The following is a 23,042-nucleotide window of genomic DNA, read 5'->3' on the forward strand; positions in this document are numbered from 1 at the left end:
AGCCTAAGGAGGCTTATCGTTTACATATTTTCGATATTTTTCATATTAAAAAACAATCTTAAAAAAAAAGATTTGCCACAATCCCCCACCTCCCAGTTTCTCAGAGTAAATCAAAGAGCATTTTTAGTACTGGAATGGCAGTGTAGTGCGATTATGCCTACATTTTCTGAGAATCTAAAGGCCACTTCCACAGGCAATCTTCTTTCAGTTCCCCTTCCTTTCTGTTCCACCCACGGCAGCAAAATCCTTCCTACAATTCCACCCAAAAGAAAGGTCATTAGTGACTCACTAAGGGCCAAGTGTGAGTTATTTCCTTCGGACTCTACATTCCTACTCTCAGTCCTCAATGCCCTAGCTTCTCTCCACAGAAAGGAGTAATCAGGTTTACTGTTTCTTTCCTAAGAAAGAATCTGGGTGACTTATAGAAATATTTATGTGGCTTGGTATGTACGCCAAGGCAGTCCCTGTAGTATTTGCTGCCTATAAGATTTGTTACTTAGGGACCGTTTTTACACTTCCAGGTGTCTGTGTATGTGTTTTGACTTCCTTGGGAGGGCAGATCAAGCCCATGGGTCACAGTTCTTTCTATTTTCCTCAGTGCCCAACCTCTTTTCTTGTGCCTAGTCAGTGCTCAGTAAAAGTTAAATAGAAGGCATTTATTTTAAAGTCATTTGTTTTCTCTGCATAACTTGCAAATGAAGTAATCACTGACATTCAGAAATCTTAAGTCTAGCAGAAGTGGAAAAATTCATTTCAAGAGAATTTACTCATTTTCTACCTTTGGGGCTAACCAACTATCAGTCCTATTACTAGGCTAACATTATGAAGCCTCTGATATTTGATATTTGTGGTGCACATTTCCTACATTCTACAACTTCTGTCATAACACACCAACTGGCCCTGTGTGCCTTTTTTGACCTACCTTAATTTCCACATGGCGGTTTCATTATTTTATCTACTTCCCTACTGGACAAATTAACTTCTTCTATGATGTCATTTAGAAAAAAATTCTATGCCTTGTGAGTTTATTATGATTTAATGAACAACTCCCTGACTTTTTAAGTGAAATTTGTAAGAACACAGAGCATGTACCAAATATCAAGCGTAATTCTGGACTTAACATCCATCACCCACACCATCACATGAACTGACTGCTAAATAGTGTCTTTCTTTCAAAGAGAATCTCTGAAATTATGAGAGGCATGTTTCTTTTATGTCTCAAGACATATTATGGAGAGATGGTAGGGTATCATGTGAACAAACTGAAGAGATGGTCAAGAAAATACGATGAGAAGAAGCCTTTTACTTCACAGGGTTACTGATAACTTAGTTCAGGTACCGATAATTGAAGTTCGTTTTTTAAACACTAACAAGCCAAAGACAGCAAAAGTAAAGATCATACGTTCCTGGAGGCTGAGAAAACTTGGAAATGCTCTACTTAAAACCCTGCTACTGCAAAACACATTGCACAGCAACACTGGAATGATGTTTCTTGACAGGAAGTAAATCTCAGGCTCTATCCCAACCTCTTGAATCAAAACTAAGTTACCAGCAGGCTTATTTGATTACCATCAACTATCATGCATGTGCTCTGTGTATACATGACGGCTTTCCAATGAGTCTGTTTTAAAGATCAAGTAATATTTAATTATTTAATGGAGATTTTAAAATATCCATACCTTTAATGGAAGGGCCCCTGGATGACCTCCAGGTGGAAAGCCCAGCTCTAAGAGATTCCTAGAAGTCAGAAACGAATCTAAGACTATTTGATGATTGATCCCTTCGAGATACTGGGGATAAAATAAAACAAAAACATTTCAGAGGAGACAAACTATAAACAGATAAAGAAATCATTACACCATATCAGACCCCTGCACCTCCCACCAGGGTGACAGTGGGGCACTCCCCACACATATGAAGGAGTTCAGAAGCTGGACAAAGACTAGTATCTACCTCAGAAGTTGAAATTAACTACTAAAATCATACGAGAGTATACACGAAAGCATGTACACAAATGTTCACAGCAACACTACGCGTAACAGCCAAAGAACAGAAACAACTCAAACGTCTATCAACTGATGGATAAACACAATGTGATCTATATCCATAAAATGGACTATTATCCAACTATCTAAAGGAATGAAGTCTGATAACATGGAGGAACCTTGAAAACATTATGCTAGGGGTGCCTGGGTGGCTCAGTCAGTTAAGCATCTGCCTTTGGCTCAGGTCATGATCCTGTAGTAATGGGAGACTGGGATGGAGTCCCACATCTGGGTCCCTGCTCAGCAAGGAGTCTCCTTCTCCCTCTGCCCCTCCCCTACTCATGCATGCTCTCTCCCACACTCTCGCATGTGCTCTCTCATAAATTTTTTTTTAAAAAGAAAACATTATGCTAGGCTAAAGAAGCTAGATACATATGTTATATATGATTTCATTTACAGAAAAGTTGGAATAGGGAAATCCAGAGACAGAAAGTAGATTATTGGTTGTAAGGAGCCTCAGAGGAGGAAGGGGAGGAAAGAGAATGACTGCTCATGGGCATGGGATTTCTTTTTGGGGCAATGAAAATGTTCTAGAATTAAATATGGGTGATGGTTGTACAACTCTATGAATACACTAAGAAACAATGAACTGTGCCCTTAAATGTAGGAGAGAGAATGACACAAGGAAAGGATGCAAGCATCGAAGAAAGAGAGAAGAGACAGAATGACTACATTCATCTAAAATTAGAAATTAGATTTTTGGATAATGTCTAATATTCCCACTATTTTTATTCAGTTAAAACTCATTTGGTAAAGAACTATATCCTTAAAAAATGATATCCTTAAAAAACAATATTTCACAGAAATAATTACCACTTAGGCAAATACCAAAAAACAAAAAGTTATTATCTTCACTTAAATTATTTAGGAACTTGCTTTCAAAATAATTCAGGGGGGCAGCCCCGGTGGCGCAGCAGTTTAGCGCCGCCTGCAGCCCAGGGCATGATCCTGGAGACCTGGGATCAAGTCCCGCATCGAGCTCCCTGCATGGAACCTGCTTCTCCCTCTGCCTGTGTCTCTGCCTGTGTGTGTGTGTGTGTGTGTGTGTGTGTCTATGAATAAATAAAATCTTTAAAAATAATAATAATAATTCAAGGTTGGAGTTTCAGTGTTTTGTCATCAGTATACTATTAATAATTGATCTGTCTCAGAGCAAAAGATGCTAACTTCCAAACTGGTGGATGAGAAAATGTTACTATCAACTGGATTTTACTTTACTAATTTTTCATTTCAGTTATGCAATCAAAACTGTCTCCAGACACTGCCAAATGCCCCCCTAGGAGGGGCAAAATTCTATTTGGTTGCGAACCACTGGAGTAGAGAACTAGCCCTTTGAAATTCAATGTAACAGAGCAAAGCAAAGCTTATTTAGTAATTCACATTTAGAGACACAACTATGAGAAGGGAAGGCTAACACTGCTGGTATCCTGCCAGAAGCCAGGGATGCAAAACTGCCCAGAACGATGATTCTAAACAGCTACTATATCTTGAAATTTCCTTGCCCTGAAAGAAAGTAAAAATGAATACATAAATATGCATAGAGTAAAAAATGTTGGCAGCCATCCCAAAGTTACTATCTAGACCTGTCCTGTCCAATACAACTTTCTGAGACCATGAAAATGTTCTATACTGCACTGTCCACTACATTGGCACTAGCTACATATGGCAGTGTTAGCATGGGAAATGTGGCTAGTGCAACTAAGGAAAAGAATTTTTTATTTTACTTAATGTTAACTAAATTCAAGCTGCGACAGGTGGCTATTAACAGATTAGACAACAGAGATCCAGACCTTGCTATCATTCTTCTCGTTATTGCTGTTAATCAACATTAAGAGTACATTCTTAGCAGAGGTCCAACTTTCCCTCTTCTTTAGGCAATTTTTCCAGCAGCATCTCCCTGGCTTCTAGGGTAGGAAGATCAATACCTGACCCTGACCACAGTCAGGCCAATACTCTGAAGAATGAATATACTGGCCACTTCCTCAACTTTTCATCAGCTCTCTGCAAGCTTCTCTTTTGTTCCACTTCAATCTTCCCCAAAACCTAGAATGAGCTACTGGCCTTCTATGAAAGGCATCTAGGGACATATTGCTCAGAAAGGTAGAACTGGTAAAGGGAAAATTATCTTATTCATGTGTTTGCCTTTTAGTTCTCTTTCCCAGATAGAACACAATATCCATGAGAGTAGGTAGGACTCTTTTTACCACTGCATCCCCCAGCACATAGAACAAAGGGTTGTACAAAGTTAGGTGTTAAATATTTTATTAATAAATAATAAGAACACCACCTTAAAGAGTGTTCATGTGCCAGGCACCACCATAGTGCTTCAAATATATTGACTTATTTAAACTTTACTATGACTCTAGGAGGTATGTACTATTATCTCCATTATATTTTATTGTCCACATTATTACCTCTTAGGAATGAGGCACGGAGGTGTTAGGTAATGTGCCCAAGATCACACAGATAAGGGACAAAACTGTATTTTTTTTTTTTTTAAGATTTTATTTATTTGACAGAGAGCACAGCAGAGGGAGCACCAGGCAAGAGGGAGAAGCAGGCTCCCCCCTGAGCAGGGAACCGATGCAGGACTCAATCCCAGAACCCTGAGATCATGACCTGAGCTAAAGGCAGATGCTTAACCAGCTGCACGACCCAGACGCCTTCAAAACTGTAATTTGAATGCTACCACATATGGAGCTTATTTGGTAACTTAAGCTGTGCTGAGATATTAATGTTATCTAAGGCTTTTAATATCTGAAGCATCCAAGCTTACTCTGTACCATACTCCTTATCCCTATTGTTATATGAGCTCAGTGTAGACACAAAGCATCTGTAATGAAATATCACTACATAATACATAATAGCAGCATGCACACAATACAGGGGTGCACAAACAACTCAGCAATGTACAAGAGCATGTGCACACAGAAAGGCCATACCATATGGTAAAGCAGGCCACAGCTCTGAAGATTTTATTTAGCAAGTGAGAAAGGTTAATAGGCACCCCAGGCAGAAGGCTTGTGCAAAACCATGAGGGTGGAAGGTACCGAAAGAAAGTTGGGGCTAGAGATGCAGAGCTATGCAAATTTGGGGAGTGGTGGGAGAGAGGGGACTAGAATGGCAAACCACAGTGAGTAGGCTCCAGTTCTACTATAAGGCAAGTCTAAGCAAGGAATTCAACCCAACATGATTCTACCAAACTGGTGAATAACACCTGAGCCTGAACTGAAAGACCCACATTTCCCTCAGCCCAGCTCACACACTCCCAAGAGCAGATAAAAGCTGATCCCATTGGAGAAAGATTCTATCAGATGGAGAATGCTATTCATGACATCCAATGCTTTGTCAGACTGAGCTAAGAAGGAAGCTAATTAATGGAGCAAGCTTACTCCTGATTTCTCTTTACCATTCTTGTAGATGTATGGAGACATCTTCCTGTAATACTAAATAACATTCCCCAATGCTATGACATTACATTTTCCCATGTCTTTGCCTATCTCTCATGAATACATTTCTTTTACCAGCTCCCTCACAGGAGACACTACTCAAAGCTTAGAACTTACTCTCATTTTTCTCTATATTCTCTAACTCAGATTTAACCATCAAATCTTTATTTCCAACTTTAACCTAAATCAATCCCTATCATTGTGTTGTCCACATGCCCCTACCAAGTATTTGAAAAGAGGCTAGTCTGAACTGAGGTATATATGTAAAATACACAAGTAAAATATCTTAGTAATTTTATATTCATTATGGTAGTATTGCAGTTACATTTTTATTGAAGTCTGTTTTAGATATATTGGGGTAAATAAAATAATTATTAAAATTATTTCAACCTGTTTCTTTTTACTTTAATGGGCCCTCTAGAAAATTTTAAACTATATATGTGGCTCACATTATATTTCTACTGGATAAGCATATCTACTAAAGCTGCCCCTCACAGCATGCTTAAAACTGGATCCATCACTAACAAAATATATGACCTCTCTATGCCTCGGTTTCTTCATCTATAATGGGGAAATACTAATTGGAATAAAGAGATTAACTGTAAAAATAAATAAATAAATAAATAAATAAATAAATAAATAATAAATAAATAAATAAATAAAAACCACACACAATACTTACCATATGCCAGACACTGTTTTACGTATTTTTCATATGTTAGCTTCTTTAAGTCTTCCCAACACCCCAGTAAGACTAGCACTTCCATTTTACATAGGAACAAACAAGCACAGAGAAATTAAATAACTAGCCAAAGGTTACATGATTAGTAAATAGTGGAGCCCAGATCTGAGCACAGGCAGCATTAAATGACTATCTCTCATAACATCTACTTCAGAAACATCACAAAAACCAATTTAATTTAGGTAAAACATTTCAACCTGTACCTGGCAGTAAACTCCTTCAGTGTTTAACTATTATCACCATTTTCCCAGTCCCCAACGTACTTTTCCACATTTCTCAGCATGTCCCCACCTTTCTCTCCATTTCCCAGGTTAAAACCTCAGAATCAACTTTTAACCCGCCTCCCTGTTTTATCCCCTAATTTTAGTCAGCTACTTCTTACTCTTCTTTGAATGTTTTTAATGTACCTATTCCACTATTCCCACTACCACTTTAGCCTAACCTTGTACTCTCACACTAGGTGAATACCAAAAATAACTTAAATAGTGCTCATGTATGCTTCAAATCTACTAATTCATTTAAACCTCACTATAACCCTGTCTTTTCTCCAGGATTTCCACATCTGGGCTCTAGCAAGATCTAATGTTCTCAGTAGACCAGTCTTCATGGAAATCCAACTTTGTCATGTGATGGAAAATTTAAAGGTGTATGGGTTCTTTACACCAGCTGACTTAAGTATGTGAAAAAGAAATACGATGAATGTTCTCTATTGGGGAAAAAAAGACTTAGAAGGCTCATAAAATTAAAAATTCTAGTCTCTTCAAAAATCTCGCATGGAGGGACACCTGGGTGGCTGAGTGGTTGAGCGTCTGCCTTCAGCTCAGGTCGTGATCCCGGGGTCCTGGGATGGAGTGCCACATCGGGCTCCCCGCAGGGATGCTCTCCTTCTGCCTACGTTCTCCGCATCTCTCTGTCTCTCTCATGAATAAATAAATAAAATCTTTTAAAAAATAAAAAATAAAAATCTCCCATGGAATTAAGTCTTAATTCAGCAGCCAAACATTAACTGCCCAATCTAGTCCCACCCTACCCATTCAAACGTACCTCCACTCCTCAATAAAAATTCTCCAGAATAGGGGCACCTGGGTGGCTCTGGTCAATTAAGCATTCAGCTCTTGGATTCTGCATAGGTCATGATCTTATGGGTCTTGAGATCCAGCCCTGCAGCAGGCTCTATGCTTATCAGGAAGTCTGCTTGAAGATTCTTTCCCTCTGCCCCTCCTCCCAAACTTCTCCTGCATGCTCTTTAGAGCTCTCTCTCAAATAAATAAATAAAAATCTTTTTTTTTAATTCTCCAGAGTAGATAAATAGATTTTTTCATTGTCCCTGGAATAAAAAATAATATTAATTCTTATCCTCAACCCTTAATCATTCATTGCCTCTCTGCCTCACAAATTTAAGCACATTTCTCCATAAACCTCCCCAAACACCCAGAATAAACTAATCTCTCCTCTAATTTATGATAAAACATGCCTTATACCACTCACTGTGGTCTGATCTACTCAGTACCCGGCAAATGGCACTAACAAGCACAACCAGGCCATGAGCAATTGGAAGGTAAGCACGGAATCCCTTACTTTTTATCTTCTCCATGAGCAGCACAGGTCTCTACAAAGCACACATGCACATACCTATTTGGCAAATAGTTAATAAATAAATTAGGGATGGTGTAACTGAAATTATCTGTAAATGCTCTTAAATTTAGCCAACCTTATTTCCCTAACTAAAAAAATACTTCAAGGTACAGGAGCAACACTAAGTAACATGGTAGTGGTTTCACCGCATCTTCAAATTCATTATCTTTACTCCTCAAAACAGCCCAGTGAAGTGCACACTATTACACCCTTGTTAAGTGGGCTATGGTTTAAATAAATATTTTTTCTCAAGAGCCCTCAGCTACTAAATGGCAAAGCTGGGACCACAGCCCAGGCCAGTAGTCCAATGCTCTTTCCAATGTTGGAATTTACCTTTTATCTCCTTTTTCTCCTTATCACATAAGGTCGAATAACTAAAAGGAGAAAGGAATCAGATAAAAATCCTTGGTAACAAGATATGGTAAATTCACGACTTCAAATGAATTATCTGCTTGAGATGGCTTTTTTTTTTTCTTTGACTCATCGAGCGCAATGATGATCTGCAAGGCTGCCTTTAAAATTAAACCTCATCATCGTACTGTATTGTGAAATAAAAAACTATCTAAACCAGTGCCTTTCCTGACTCCCAAGTCTGACACCGCCTTCCCGTCCCCCTCCCCCACTGCCATCTACTCTATACTTACAAAATCTTAAGGCTGTTTCTCATCAAAGAATTAAGGAAGGAAGCAACCTTCTGAGGACACAGCACTTGACCATCAAATCCAACGGGCGGTCCTTGCTAAACGTTATAAACCATTACTCTTTCCATACCTTACAGTCTCCAGAAATCAAGTCCTTTAAAACTCCATGTTATTTGTTAGACATTCCTATTTAATACCGAGTCACAAAGAACCTCAGTGCAGAGCAGTCTCAGTTCATGAATGGCCACATTGTTGGGTACTCTCCCTTCACACTGAAACTCAGAAATAAATGGAAAGACGTGGCGATGGATCCAAACCTGGGCTAACCGCACTGGCAGAGCCAAGAAAAACCAGAACGCACCGAACGCGCCCGCCTTCGCCTCCTCTGCAGACCTTCAGGCCAATCCAGGGGATGCGCGCAGCATCCCCCGGCCCGGCTGCACGCCTCGGCAGCCGCCAGCTCACTGCCCAGGTTCCCTCCAGGTCGCTTCTGAGCCGAGGCGCTGGGGAAGGGTGCCTTCTTCCCCCTGCGGGTGGGTCGGGCCGCACACTGCACCCAGCCCGAGACCCCCGCCGCGCCAGCCAGTCTGGCACCCCCGCCCCCCCCAAACCCAGCTGGGAGGCGCCGCGGCCTCGGGTACCATCCCCGAGCCCCAGGGAGGATGCAGAGGAGGCGGGAGGAAAGCAGTGGCTCCGGAACGAGCCACAAGCCGGAGCCTCCCCGAGCCTCCTCCGCTCCTCTACCCCGACTCACCCAGTTCTGCGCGTTATTATTGCTCAGCTTGACTTTCTTGCACAGGCTCCCGGGGACCTCCATAACCGCAGAGCGCGCTCGGGGGCCGGGAGCCTCGGCGCCCACAGGTTAGTTAGCTTGCGGAGAGGCCGGCGGGGGCGGGGCCGGGCTGGAGGGCGGGGCCTCCCCGCGCTCGGGTCGGCGCGCGCTGACGTACGCACGCACGCGCTCGCGCTCGTGCCTCTTCCTGCGTGGCGCGTCGCGGGCGCCTCCGCAATGGGGCTGGAGCCGAGAGGTACGTGTGAGGAGGGGCCAAGCGGCGGGCGCGAACCTTAGCCCGGGGTGGGGGGGCGGGGCCCTGGCGCTCGCGTCCGGGCGAGCGCGCGCGACGCTCCTCCCCCTGGATTCTGAGGAAGGGGCGGGGCCGAGAGAGGTCGTCGTGGAAGTCTCCTGGCTTCTCCCCTGCGGGCGCCGCAGGCCTCTCAGGGTAAGGGCGGTACCTGGCTCCCGGCTCCCGGTCCCAGCGTGCTTGGCTCCCCGCCGCTCACGCCGGCTGGGAGAGGGCGTTGAGGTGGCCTCCTGCCCCTCTGCTTCTCCTCCCTAAGCCTGGCCACCAGGCTGCTGTCTGCCCAGTCTGTATCCCGGGCGCCCTGGCCACATTTAAAAAGGGATTTTTCCAGCCGCGCAGAGGGAAGAACGTTTTACCAGACAATTCATTCTCCACAGGTTCCGTTTGGTGGCTTTAAAATTCTGCTCAGCGCCCAACTTCAAAAAAACAGTCAATGACCCATCCTTAGTCATCAATAATTAATATCTCGACCGGGATGAGTTGGTTATCCGCAAGGAGCCTTGCACTTTGGAGACCTCTCTTCATACCCAGAGGTATTCTGTCCAGTAATTCAGGTAGGCTCGAAGGATCCCCCATGTTATTAGCTTTTCCGTAAATTCTTAGGGGACTGAAATCTAGGCTTAGGGAGGGCTGCTGGTTACCACACGGTAGAATGCCCACCTATGCAGAACATTTTCAAATCCACCCAATTATCACAGGGCTAGTTCATAGGAAAATGGGCTGGGGTGGGGGGGAGCATCCTCCACGAGTTCTCGCTCCCCTCCCATTACGCGAAGGGTTTTCCACAGCTTCCCCGTGGCACAGAAATAGTTGTTTGAATCTCTGCTCCTCCTTAACCCAGTTTTTTCCACCTCACACCACACGCACACCATCTTCAATCACTAAGACCTAAAAGCCATTGCTTTTTTTAATAACTAGCAAATTAGCAAATCAATAAATATTTATTTCCCCTACTGTTAATGTCTTTTATTAGGCCTTCCCCATATCCAAGATGAATCACAACCAATCCCCTTAACTAGGCATCCTCCCACCTGTGCAACTGCTGCCCACACCTGTGTCATACACTCCATTACTAAAATAGAAATCTGACCTTGTTTACTTGGCCATGTAAAATGCCAGTAGTTCCCTATAGCTTTTCCTAGGGAATGTTTAAGTTGAAGTCTGCATGTAGTACTGAATTTCAGTATACTTCTCGATTTTGCCAGTAACAGGAATGAACTTGGAAGTTCAAATGAGAACACAGCACCACATTTGGAATCAGCTGTCTCTCCAAGAAGTCCTCGGAAATGGCATTCAGAGGGAAATGATATAAAGAAATCACAATCTGGGCTTCTAGTTGTGCTTATTGCTTCTCAGTCCACATTTCTGAGCTTTTCCAATGAAAGACATTTTTAGGGTCAAAATACATCATGAGTTTGCATTGATACTCTCAGTTCAAAATCATGATTCCAGGCATCAGCAACCAAAAACAAGGAAATTACAAAAAAAGACTGGAATTAAACAAACAAAAACCACAGGATTATGTCGAAAGAACTCAGAAGCCAACTTCAAGAAGTTTTCTCGTGTCAAAGATGGCACAATTAGATTAGAGCTCTAAAGGGATAATAGCTATAGGGTATTAAAACAAATTATCTTTAAATGTAGATGTTGATATGATATTGATGATTAAAAGAGAACTCATTGTCATCCTTGGAGGATGCTAAGGAACCAACTCATTTTGAAAATATAAATAAAAGGAAAGAAACATTTACCCTGCTTTCTCTGCATTATCTGTAAGTCAGATAATGAAAAAATTGATGAGGGGGCCCCTGGGTGGCACATTTTTCAGCTCAGGTCATGATCTCAGGGTTTTGAGATCAAGGCCCATGTCCGGTTCTGTGCTGAGCACAGTCACTTGAGATTCTCTCTCCCTCTCCCTCTGCCCCTCCTGCTTGTGCTCTCATTTTCTCTCTCTCTCTCTCTCTCTCTCTCTCTCTCTCTCTCCCTTAAATAAATAAATAAATAAATCTTTTTTTAAAAAATGGATAAGAAGGGAGTGCCTGGGTGGCTCAGTCATTAAAACATTTGTTTTCAGCTCAGGTTATGATCTGGAGTCCTGGGATGGAGCCCCGCATTAGGCTCTCTGCTCAGTGGGGAGTCTGCTTCTCCCTCTACTCCTCCCTCTTGCTCTGCTGTCTCTCTCTCTCTCTCTCTCAAATAAAATCTTTTTAAAAATCGATGAGAAGTTTTCCTTGTAGAAATATAGCTAATAAATAAAGAAGGAAAGATTATAATATCACCATCTTTACCTTCTAATGAAATAATGGATAAAGACAATGATGCTCATGGCTGCTAACATCATGGAAATAAAGAACATCAGAACTTTTTTGCCTCCTCATGATTTTTTGCCTCCTGTAGTATTAATGCCCCTCACAATCACCTGATTCTAACCAAGCTTTCAGGTCTAATTGCCAGCTTATAGTTAATGCAGAGAAAAGAGGAAGATGTAAAATCACTATATATGCAAGTAGCCAAATTCAAATTGTGGAAAAGCCTACATCATAGTGAACTGATTCTTAAATAATTCAATTAAAGGGGGAAAAAAACTAATGAAGAACTAAAGATTAAAAGAAAACTTAAGAGAACTATTCGACAATTGAAATATATGGAAATTTAACCACTGACTTGCATAGAGAATTTTTTTTTCACATGGAGAATTTTTAATGTATATAGCAAGGATTTTGAAGAGTCCCTGGATTCTTGATATTAAAAGCTGACAATTTTTTGGTAATAATAGCTCTAAACCTAGGTAGCTCTAAAATTAGAGCTACATATTGAAAGATGTGTCAATGAAATGGCAATGCCATAAGTATTCAGAACTAAAATGAGGCTCTTGGAAATTAAAAGCAAGATAGCAGGAGTGGAAGAAAAGGTGAAGGTATCTCGCAGAATGCAGAGCAAAAAATTCCCCAAAACAGAAGTGGAATTTTTAAAGAAAAAACAGTCCAGGAAACCCAACATCCAAATATTAGGAATTCCAGAAGAGAAAAATCGCAGGAGGAAATAACCAAGGAAATTATTCAAGAAAATTTCCTAGAAGTGAAGGACTTGAGTCTCTCCCCAAATGTCCAGCTCAGCACATAAAAATTGAACATACAAAACACAGCACTGTTGTTTGGAAATCCTACAAGCTTCCCAGGAGGAGATTTCAAAAGCAAAGAATCAGGAATGAAAATAAATTGAGGGTACCGAGAAAAACACTGAGAGCTAGAAGGCCAATAGAACAATATCTTTAGAGTTCCAAAAGAATTTCCAACCTGAAATTTGGAGTTACATACACCCTTTCTCAAGAAATTATTGGAGGATATGCTCCACTTAAATGGAAAAAGGAAGACATGGCATTTAGAAAACAGGAGTTTCCACAGAGGAGACAGCTGAAAAGGAATTCCCAGGTTGATGGTGAAGGAAGATCTAGGGATGACTACCATGTACTGGGTCTGGAGGATACTCAATCAGAAGGGTCTCCAAGAAGTCAGAAGGCCCTTGGAGAGCCTTGTTTAGGAAGACAAAATTAATAGAGCATCTGATAGAGATGACCATACTGAAAATGATTCAGGCAACTGAAACGGAGTTTGAGGTTATATTAGTCATAACTATTTAGAAAAGTAAGTCATCAAAAAGGACACATTTATCACACCCTTTCCAAACAAACTATATCTCCGGGTAATCAAATAGTTGATGAAGAATAGTTCATACTGATAAAATTTTAACTAATAAATGCAGAAGGATTGTTGGAACTTAAAAATTACCATTTTTGATGGGTAGCAAGGAAGGCACTTGTTTTGATGAGCCCTGGCTATTGTAGGTAAGTGATGAATCATGAATTCTACTCCAGAAACCAATATTGCACTGTATGTTAACCTAAAATTTAAATTAAAGAGAAAGGAAAGAAGGAAGGAAAAGGAAAGGAAAGAAAAATCACCATTTTAGGGGCATATGGGTGGCTCAGTGGTTGAGCATCTGCCTTTGGCTCAGGTCATGATCCCAGGGTCCTGGGATCAAATCCCGCGTCAGGCTCCCCATAGAGAGCCTGCTTCTCCCTCTGCCTATGTCTCTGCCTCTGTGTGTCTCATGAATAAATAAAACAAATCTTTAAAAAAATGAATAAATAAAAATCACTATTTTAAACACCTGATGAGGTAATTAATATAGGCAATAATCATTAATGTCTACTGAAAGTATTAGGTGAAAGATAGTGTGATGGTTAATTTTATGTATCAACCTGAATGGCTCACAGAGAGCCCAGATATTTGGTTAAACATTATACTGGGTGAGTCTGTGAGAGTTTTGCTGGATGAGATTAACATTTGAATCAATAGACTAAGTTAAATTACTCTCTAAAGTGGGTACGCCTCATCCAATCATTCAAAGGCATGATTAGAACAAAAAGATGACTCTTCTGCAAGTAAGAGGGGACTCCTGCCTTACTTCTTTGAGCTGAGACATTGGTCTTTTCCTGCCTTCAGACTTGAACTGAAACATTGGCTCTTTGATCTCAAGCCTGCTATCTTTCAGACTGGAACTTATGCCATCAGCTCTTCTGACTCTCAGGCTTTGGAACTTGGAGTGAAACTACCATCAGCCCTTCTCCAGCTTGCTGACTGCAGATCTTGAGACTTCTCAGCCTCCATGATCACGTGAGCCAATTCCTTATAATAAATCTCCATCTATCTATACTATTGGTTCTGTTTCTCTGGAAAACTCTAATAGAGGTAGGAAAGAGAATTTTACAATGGAGGGATGAGGCTGATACCACCTGTACCCACTTAGCGATTTTAGCATCTTCTAAAACTGGTATACCGGATATCATGTACCTTAAATGTGATATAATGAGAAATCCTCAGCACTAATTGTCCTAATTTGTGTTGTTCAAGAAGTAGGGCATGGAAAGAATATGATTACAAGTCATTTATTTGGGAGGTGAGCCCAGGAAACACCATTAGTAAAGTGGGAACATGATACAGGAACATGAAGGAAGTCAATAAAGCAGCCATTGTAAGTAACTGGAGCTTAATCCCACTGAGTAACTCTGAGAAAGTGTTGAATATATGCTTCAAAACATATCTGAGGGATCCCTGGGTGGCACAGCGGTTTGGCGCCTGCCTTTGGCCCGGGGCACAATCCTGGAGACCCGGGATCGAATCCCATGTCGGGCTCCCAGTGCATGGAGCCTGCTTCTCCCTCTGCCTATGTCTCTGCTTCTCTCTCTCTCACTGTGTGCCTATCATAAAATAAATAAAATTTAAAAAAAAATTTAAAAAAACATATCTGAGAGGAGAAAGCTGGGATATTTATACCGCTTCCCTTCGAATAATAGTCATTATTCAAGGACTATTCCTAGGGAGTGGAGTGTTCATTCCCTGGTAATTTTGGATTGCAATTCATGCAAGTAGAGAGGGCACTGGTTCCAAAGAAAGCCTTTATGCGAAGAAATAGAGGTATATTCACAAGTGAAAGGATGATATGTTCCACAATAGTAGGGGCTGAAAGGATATGCATGCAGCACCAGAAGTGTTTGCTATAACCTCTTATGAGTATTCTTTAAAAAAAAAAAAGAGCAAGGATATATGTCTCTCTTCTTTTTTACATAAGAGGTTACTTATTTTTAAGAAGAGAACAATAAAGAACTCCACAAAGAGAACCACACACAAACACACACACACACACACACACACACACAAAGGAAAGGAAAAATAGAAACTATCTTCAGAGTAAAACTATCATGGTAGAAAGGAAGGATGTTTTCCTACATGGCTCAGCAATTTTTTTTTATAAATTTATTTTTTTTATTGGTGTTCAATTTGCCAACATATAGAATAACACCCAGTGCTCATCCCATCAAGTGCCCCCACTCAGTGCCCGTCACCCAGTCACCCCCACCACCCCCGCCCACCTCCCCTTCTCCCACCCCTAGTTCGTTTCCCAGAGTTAGGAGTCTCTCATGTTCTGTCTCCCTTTCTGATATTTCCCACTCATTTTTTTCTCCTTCCCCCTTTATTCCCTTTCACTATTTTTTATATTCCCCAAATGAATGAGACCATATAATGTTTGTCCTTCTCCAATTGACATTTCACTCAGCATAATACCCTCCAGTTCCATCCACGTTGAAGCAAATGGTGGGCATTTGTCATTTCTAATGGCTGAGTAATATTCCATTGTATACATAAACCACATCTTCTTTATCCATTCATCTTTCGATGGACACCGAGGCTCCTTCCACAGTTTGACTATTGTGGACATTGCTGCTAGAAACATCGGGGTGCAGGTGTCCTGGTGTTTCATTGCATCTGTATCTTTGGGGTAAATCCCCAGCAGTGCAATTGCTGGGTCGTAGGGCAGATCTATTTTTAACTCTTTGAGGAACCTCCACACAGTTTTCCAGAGTGGCTGCACCAGTTCACATTCCCACAACAGTGTAGGAGGGTTCCCCTTTCTCCACATCCTCTCCAACATTTGTGGTTTCCTGCCTTGTTAATTTTCCCCATTCTCACTGGTGTGAGGTGGTATCTTATTATGGTTTTGATTTGTATTTCCCTGATGGCAAGTGATGCGGAGCATTTTCTCATGTGCTTGTTGGCATGGCTCAGCTCTAAATCACACATACTTGGTCATAGTAATATACACACATGTGTGATGGTGACAGAAGAAGAAAGAGAAATAAATCTTCATTTTCCAAGGTGAGAAACCCATAGATATTGCCTAAAGCTTAAAGACCAAAAGTAGCAATACACCTATTATTTTAAGATATGGAAATATGTACCAAAAGATTTACCTGAAAGACTTAAGAGTCGTTGCCTCTAGGGAAGGAAAATTGGGAAAGGAGATGAAGATGATGAGGGATTTGTTCTTTGTCTTAAAATTCCTTATGGAATCATTTCAGTCTAAACTATTTAGATATATCATTTTGACAAAAATGTACAAAAAACTTTTTTAAAATTTTGAATTCAAGGTCAAACGAAGTGAGCATGTGGAGACAACCCTTAAGATGTTTGGCTTAAAAAAAGGAATAGAGAAATGAAATAGAGCTGAAGACCAATACAGAATCAAGGTAGGATTTTTTTTTTAAGATTTTATTTATTATTATTTATTATTTATTATTTATTTATTATTTATTATTTATTATTTATTATTTATTTATTTATTATTCATGAGAGAGAGAGAGAGAGGCAGAGACATAAGCAGAGGGAGAAGCAGGCTCCATGCAGAGAGCCCAATGCGGGACTTGATCCTGGGACTTCAGGATCACACCCTGAGCCGAAGGCAAACGCTTAACTGCTGAGCCACCCAGGCATCCCAAAGTAGAATTTTTTTATTTTTTTTTTTTAATTTTTTTTTTTTTAATTTTTTTTTTATTTATTTATGATAGTCACAGAGAGAGAGAGGCAGAGACACAGGCGGAGGGAGAAGCAGGCTCCATGCACCGGGAGCCCGATGTGGGATTCGATCCCGGGTCTCCAGGATCGCGCCCTGGGCCAAAGGCAGGCACCAAACCGCTGCGCCACCCAGGGATCCCAGTAGAATTTTTTTAAAAGAAAGGATAAACTAGAGCAAATTATATGCTGATGAGAATGACCCCAACAAAGAGCAAAGGTAATTAACTGATGGATAGAGATCCTTGAGGGTTGGAATCCAGGGCACAAGTGAAGGTGGGCCTTTGATGAGGAGTAGGTAATACCTGCAAAATAAAGTAAAAAGAGAAGACAGGCACAGATGCCAGCCCATTGGTATAGGAGGTGGGATAATGAGAGACTTTGCACTGAGGGTTTTTATTTTCTCATGTAAATGTGAGGTAAAGCCATTAGTGAGAGAGGACCATCTGAGAACTACTGCTCTAAATAATGGATGGGCATTCTTAGATACCTGAGATAGTTACCCTTATAACATATTGTATATTCCAACAGTCATTAAAACTGTAAAGAGCACATTAAATATTTTAAGCTAAACCAAGGAGCTATAAAAATTAGAAACCCCAGAGCAAAGTGTATCTTAACCCTTTCAGGAGCACAGGTATTCTCAAGAAGAGGGTAACGGTAATGTAAAAGCTTGGTAATATCATATTGTAAGTCACTCACCCAGGTGGTAGCAGAGCATCAGTCTCAGAAGGTGGTCTGAGATGAATAGAACTTAAAAGTTGCTGCACAAACCAGAGGTAATGTACATGAGCATCCCATTCATCCCCCCACCCTCTCTATTGTTAGTTAAACCCCCACCAACTGAGAAATGGAAGGGATGATTGGAAGGCAGACAGGGATATTTTATTTCCATTTGGAAGGAATCACTGGAGATTCTGAAAAATTCCCTTTCATCCAGTCACTTCAAGTCTCTAGGCTTGCAGGAGGCCAGTTTGTAGAGAAAATCACCCCTGTGGTCAAGGCCATTCCATTTCTTCACATTTTGCATATATGGAGAAAATACATGAAGATATCTAAAGACATATCTTCAGCAAGGGGATTTGACTGAATAAAGAACAAGAGAAATAGGGCTGAAAAATCCTTGAAACATCACCAATTTCATCTGAAGCATTTTCTGGTGGTTATTGCTATTTTTTACCTTACAAAAAGCCCCCAAATAGTGAATTTCATAAGACGAGTTACTAAAAATTGTCACATTTTAGAATTATGGTTTGTTCATAATTCAAGAGATCTTTTCACAGTGAATAGAGACAACTTGCTAGAGCTCTAGGTTTTCTACTAACTTCAGAATCTTGGGTAAGTCATGTAACTTCTGGGGTGAAGCAGGGGATCAGTTGGATAAATTCATCTCAAGGAATTTTCCAGTTCTAAAATTATTCTCGATTCTTTTTTTGTAAGATTTATTTTATTTATTTGAGAGGAAGAGGGAGAGAGAAGCAGACTCTGTGCTGAGCAGAGAACCAGACTTGGTCCCAAGACCCTGAAATCATGACCTGAGCTGAAGGCAGATGTTTAACTGACTGACCACCCAGGTGCCCCTTATTCTAGGTTCTTAATTTAGGTGTCACTTGTACCTGAAAACAAGAATTTAATCAAACCCACAAATTATCTGTAAGAACCTTACTGTGTAAAACATTGTGTTAATAATTTCTGTATGTTAAAGTAGCTGAGTAATAAGTAATGGGAAGCAACACCGAACACAGCATATATTCTTTTCCCTAGATTCTTTCAGCATAATTATGATGAAATACATCCATGTTGTTGTGTGTGTTGACAGTTTATTCCATTTTGTTGATGACTAGTATTCCATTGTACAGTGTTAAGATTTTGTTAAATTAACATTTGTTAAGTAGAGCACAGGTGCTAGATGGTGAATTTTGGCTTAACAATAGAACACAAAAGAAATAAGAACCATTATTACTCATAACCTCAAGGACCTTTATTACTCATAGGTCCTTGAGGAAGTACATGGCACACTTTGAGAGGCCACACAAGGCCAGGTGCAGGCAGAGAAAGAGGCAGGACCTGGGGCAAATGCCTTCATTGGGATCCCAAGGTGGAATGCTCTGGGGTTCCCAGGCTAAGGCCAGATTGATTAATTCAAATCAGAGAGAGCAGAGTTTCTGGTAAGCTCTACAGGGGTCTCATCTTTATTTTTTTTTTTTAAGATTTTATTTATTTATTTATTTATTTATTTATTTATTTATTTATTTATTTATTTATGAGAGAAACAATGAGCAGGAAGGAGGGCCAGAAGGAGAGGGAGAAACACACTCCCCACTGGGCAGGGAGCCTGACAACACAGGGCTGGATCCCAGGACCCTGAGATCGTGACCTGAGCTGAAGGCAGATGCTTACCGACTGAGCCACCAGATGCCCCTCATCTTTTTTTCTTTTTTTTCAAAGATTTTATTTATTCATGAGAGAGAGAGAGAGAGAGAGAGAGAACAAGCATGGGGAGGAGCAGAGGGAGAGGTAGAAGCTGGCTCAATCCCAGGACCCTGGGATCAGGACCTGAGTAGAAGACAGATGCTTAACTGACTGAGCCACCCAGGTGCCCCTGTGGGGGGTCTCAGGGGCACATAGGGGAAAGTCCTGGAAGGCCAGTTAGACTGTTGATCACAGGGGCAGTTGGGGAGGTCTTATCAGGACATTACATTTGCTTGTGACTCTGTGGGCTGTTATCTAGGGTATGTGCTTGTATGAAGGGTTAGTGTCAGTTTAAGGTCCCTGCAGGTCCCTTGGTAAGCCAAAATAGATGCCAAGGCAGCAATATCATGGAGTAGTTTAGTTAAACTCACAATATGTGGATATGCCGTGATTTGTTTATTATCTGTTGAAGGATATTTGGGTAACTTCAATTTGAGGCTCTTGCAAATAAAATTGCCATGAACACTCATATGCAAGTCTTTGTGTGAGCAGATACTTTCTCCCCCTACCCCCCACCCAGGGAAAGAAACCTAGGCATATCAATACTAGAGGAATGACTACACCATATGGTAGACATATATATAATTTTTTGAAAAACAGTCAAAACCATTGGTAAATGGTGGTACAATTTTACATTCCTGCTAGCAGTGTATGAGAATTATAGTTGCTCCACATTCTTACCAATAGATTGGTATGGTTGGTCTTTTTAATTTTAGTCGCTGTAATAGTATGCAATAGTATATCATTATAGTTTTAATTTTCACTTCTCTGGGAGCCTGGGTGGCTCAGTGGTTAAGCATCTGCCTTTGGCTCAGGCCATATCCTAGAGTTCCAGGATTGAGTCCTGCATCGGGCTCCCCACAGGGAGCCTGCTTCCCCCTCTGCCTATGTCTCTATTCTCTCTCTGTGTGTCTCTCATGAATAAATAAATAAAATTTTTTTTTAAAAAAATTGCACTTCCCTAATCACTAATGATGTTAAACATCTTTTCATGTGCTTATTTGCTATCTGTATATTTTCTTTGGTTAAGGATCTGATCAGATCTTTTTGCCCATTTTCTAATAGAACTGTTTGTTCTCGGGATCCCTGGGTGATGCAGCGGTTTGGCGCCTGCCTTTGGCCCAGGGCGCGATCCTGGAGACCCGGGATCGAATCCCACATCGGGCTCCCGGTGCATGGAGCCTGCTTCTCCCTCTGCCTATGTCTCTGCCTCCCTCTCTCTCTCTCTCTCTGTGACTATCATAAATAAATTTTTAAAAAAATTTTTTTTTTAATGAATTGTTTGTTCTCTTATTACTGAGTTTTGGAAATTCTGTATATATTCCATCTCAAACATTTTATTCTTCATCTCAAGAAGTTCAACATGGGTCTCATTTTATTTTATATTTTTCTTTTGAGAAAGTGAGAGTGGGAGAGGCAGAGGGAAAGAGAGAGAAAGAATCCCAAGCAGGCTCCATGTCCAGCACAGAGCCCAGCTTGGGGCTCAATTTCATGACCTGGAGATCATGACCTGAGCAGAAATTGAGAGAGCCGGCATTTAACCAACTAAGCTACCCAGGCACCCCAACATGGGTCTCTTTTTAAAAATGTATCTTCCATGCCTCCATTCCACATGAGCAATCCTTCCCCTACTTGTTTGAATATATGTAAAATAACCATTTTAACATCCTTATCTACAAATTCTGTTTTCTGTGTTTATATCTCATCATATTGACTCATTTTTCTCAGTCTAGGTCATATTCTCCTCTTTCCCTGCCCCTTTCCTGCTCCCTACCAGACTCCTGATGTTGTGAATTTTACCTTGTAGCATGCTGCATGTTTTTGTAGCCCTGTACATTTTTTTTCAGCTTTATTCTGGGTCATGGTTAGGTTAGTTAGAAATAGTTTGGTCCTTTCAAGGCCTTAGCCTATGACTAATTGTGCCCCACCACTCAGAATACCATTTTGAGTACTTTGCCCAAAGCCAAGGATTTCCACTCTGGCTAGTGGGAACACAGCCTATTTTCAGTTGGTTGTGAGCTCAGGGCATATTCCCCTTTGCTCCTTTTGGATGGTATTTTTCTCTGCTCGATATTAGTTTTTCTCACTTGCCTTTGCCCCAGTGCACTTTCTGCCATCTCTGGAGCTTTCTCTGTGGTAGTTCTGTCTTCTTAAGTACTATATCCTGTCTTCCTGACTCCCAGCATCAACTTCCTAAATCAGCGGGACCACAGATTTCTGCCTGGATTACTCTGCCTGCACTGTGGCCAGGAAACTCTGTCTCAGATATTAAGCTGAGGCAGCTGTAAGGATTAATCTCATTATTTCCCAATCTCTCAGGGATCACTGTCCTGCCCTGCCTGGTATCCAATGTCTGAAAGTCATTTTTTCAAATATTATTTTAGTGGGTTTTGTTAGCTGTTTCTGGTGGGAGATCAGATCCAGTCACTGATACTTTATCTTCCTAGAAGTAGAAGTTGCTTTTTTCTGTGGTTACTTTTATAGTAATAACTTCTTTGCCTTTTTTTTAGCTTCACTATTTAACATATATGCTTAGTGTAATTTAGTCTTGACAATTTAAAAAGTGTGTCATGTCTTTAAAATGATTTTATTTTTAAAGATTTTATTTATTTATTTGAGAGAATGAGCAGTGGGAAGGGGCAGAGGGAGAGAGAGAAGCAGATTCCCCGCTGAGCAAAAAACCCAATATGAGGCTCAATCCCAAGACCGTGAGATGATGACCTGAGCTAAAGGTAGATGTTTAAGCAGCTGAGCCACCCAGGCACCTCTTTAAAATGATTTTAATCTCTAAACTTACTCCTCCATCCTTTTCATTTCCTTATAGTGCCTCTAAAGGGGAGTAGGGTACACAGTAAATTTGGAAATACATGGAGTCTGAAACTAAAGGAAAAGGAACTGCATATAACCACTGTTCTAATTGATAAAGTCATTCTCCATAAGGGGACAGGTTAACAATTCTGATGCAACTGTACATATGCTAAACAAGTAAGTGGTGGCACAAGGTAAGAGCCAAGTTTCTTACCTTTGGAGTGAGAGTCACATAAGCAAGGGGGTTGGGTGGGAGGAAGCCATAAATTTGCTAGTGGATTAGTAAGAACTCATGTTTAATTTAATACAGATACAGATGATTACATATAGAAATATTACATATAGAAATATTTATAGATGTGTGTATGTACCCATAAGTGATATACCTGTTTCTTTGTCAGCTGAGAAGGCTCTAAAGAAACAGCATCCCAGTAGCAGTGAGTCCAGATCTTGGTTTCTAATACCATTTCCAATGGAAGAACTTTTTTCAAGAAATGGCTAATTCTAGGACTAGTAAAGAAATATACAAGGTGAGCCTGGAACGCTTTGAAGTGTGAGAGTGTTTTTGAAGTACAAAAAATAAAAAACAAAAACAACAAAACAATGAAACACCACATTCATGTAGGTCTGTCAAAGGAGCCAAATGAAAGAGCTCCCAGTGGCCAAAGATAGACAAATTTGAGGAATAAAATAAATAGATAGTAAGAAATAGGTACACAGATGGCCACCTTAGTGGGATTTAATCTAAAGATGGGAGAA

General features: G+C 40.7%; 1 protein-coding gene and 1 long non-coding RNA gene across 9 annotated transcripts in view; one reads left to right on the top strand and one right to left on the bottom strand.

Moving 5' to 3' along the window:
* The window catches only part of PAPSS1 (3'-phosphoadenosine 5'-phosphosulfate synthase 1), a 185,037-nt gene that overhangs the window by 86,808 nt on the left and 75,187 nt on the right, over nucleotides 1–23,042 (bottom strand). Inside the window, exons 1-2 of one of the 3 annotated variants that reach the window (XM_041760014.1) lie at nucleotides 9,267–9,415; nucleotides 1,680–1,790 (exon numbers count right to left, since the gene is read on the bottom strand). The exons of 1 other annotated variant lie outside the window; for it this stretch is intronic. In XM_041760014.1, coding sequence (XP_041615948.1) covers nucleotides 1,680–1,790; nucleotides 9,267–9,329 — 174 coding nt within the window. In that variant the 5' untranslated portion in view covers nucleotides 9,330–9,415. Of the gene's footprint in view, nucleotides 1–1,679; nucleotides 1,791–9,266; nucleotides 9,421–23,042 lie in introns of those variants that run through there. One more of the 3 variants, XM_041760015.1, reaches the window with a different exon arrangement.
* Nucleotides 9,576–23,042, top strand: part of LOC121493775 — a 41,892-nt gene continuing 28,425 nt past the window's right edge. The window contains exons 1-4 of one of the 6 annotated variants that reach the window (XR_005988551.1): nucleotides 9,576–9,732; nucleotides 9,972–10,148; nucleotides 14,134–14,270; nucleotides 16,583–16,681. This is a non-coding gene — a long non-coding RNA (uncharacterized LOC121493775). Of the gene's footprint in view, nucleotides 9,733–9,971; nucleotides 10,149–10,799; nucleotides 11,516–11,707; nucleotides 13,439–13,695; nucleotides 14,271–16,582; nucleotides 16,682–20,540; nucleotides 20,600–23,042 lie in introns of those variants that run through there. The other 5 variants (XR_005988554.1, XR_005988549.1, XR_005988553.1 and 2 more) reach the window with 5 other exon arrangements.

The sequence above is a fragment of the Vulpes lagopus genome, chromosome 6 (assembly GCF_018345385.1).
Source record: "Vulpes lagopus strain Blue_001 chromosome 6, ASM1834538v1, whole genome shotgun sequence".
NCBI classification, from domain to species: Eukaryota; Metazoa; Chordata; class Mammalia; order Carnivora; family Canidae; genus Vulpes; species Vulpes lagopus.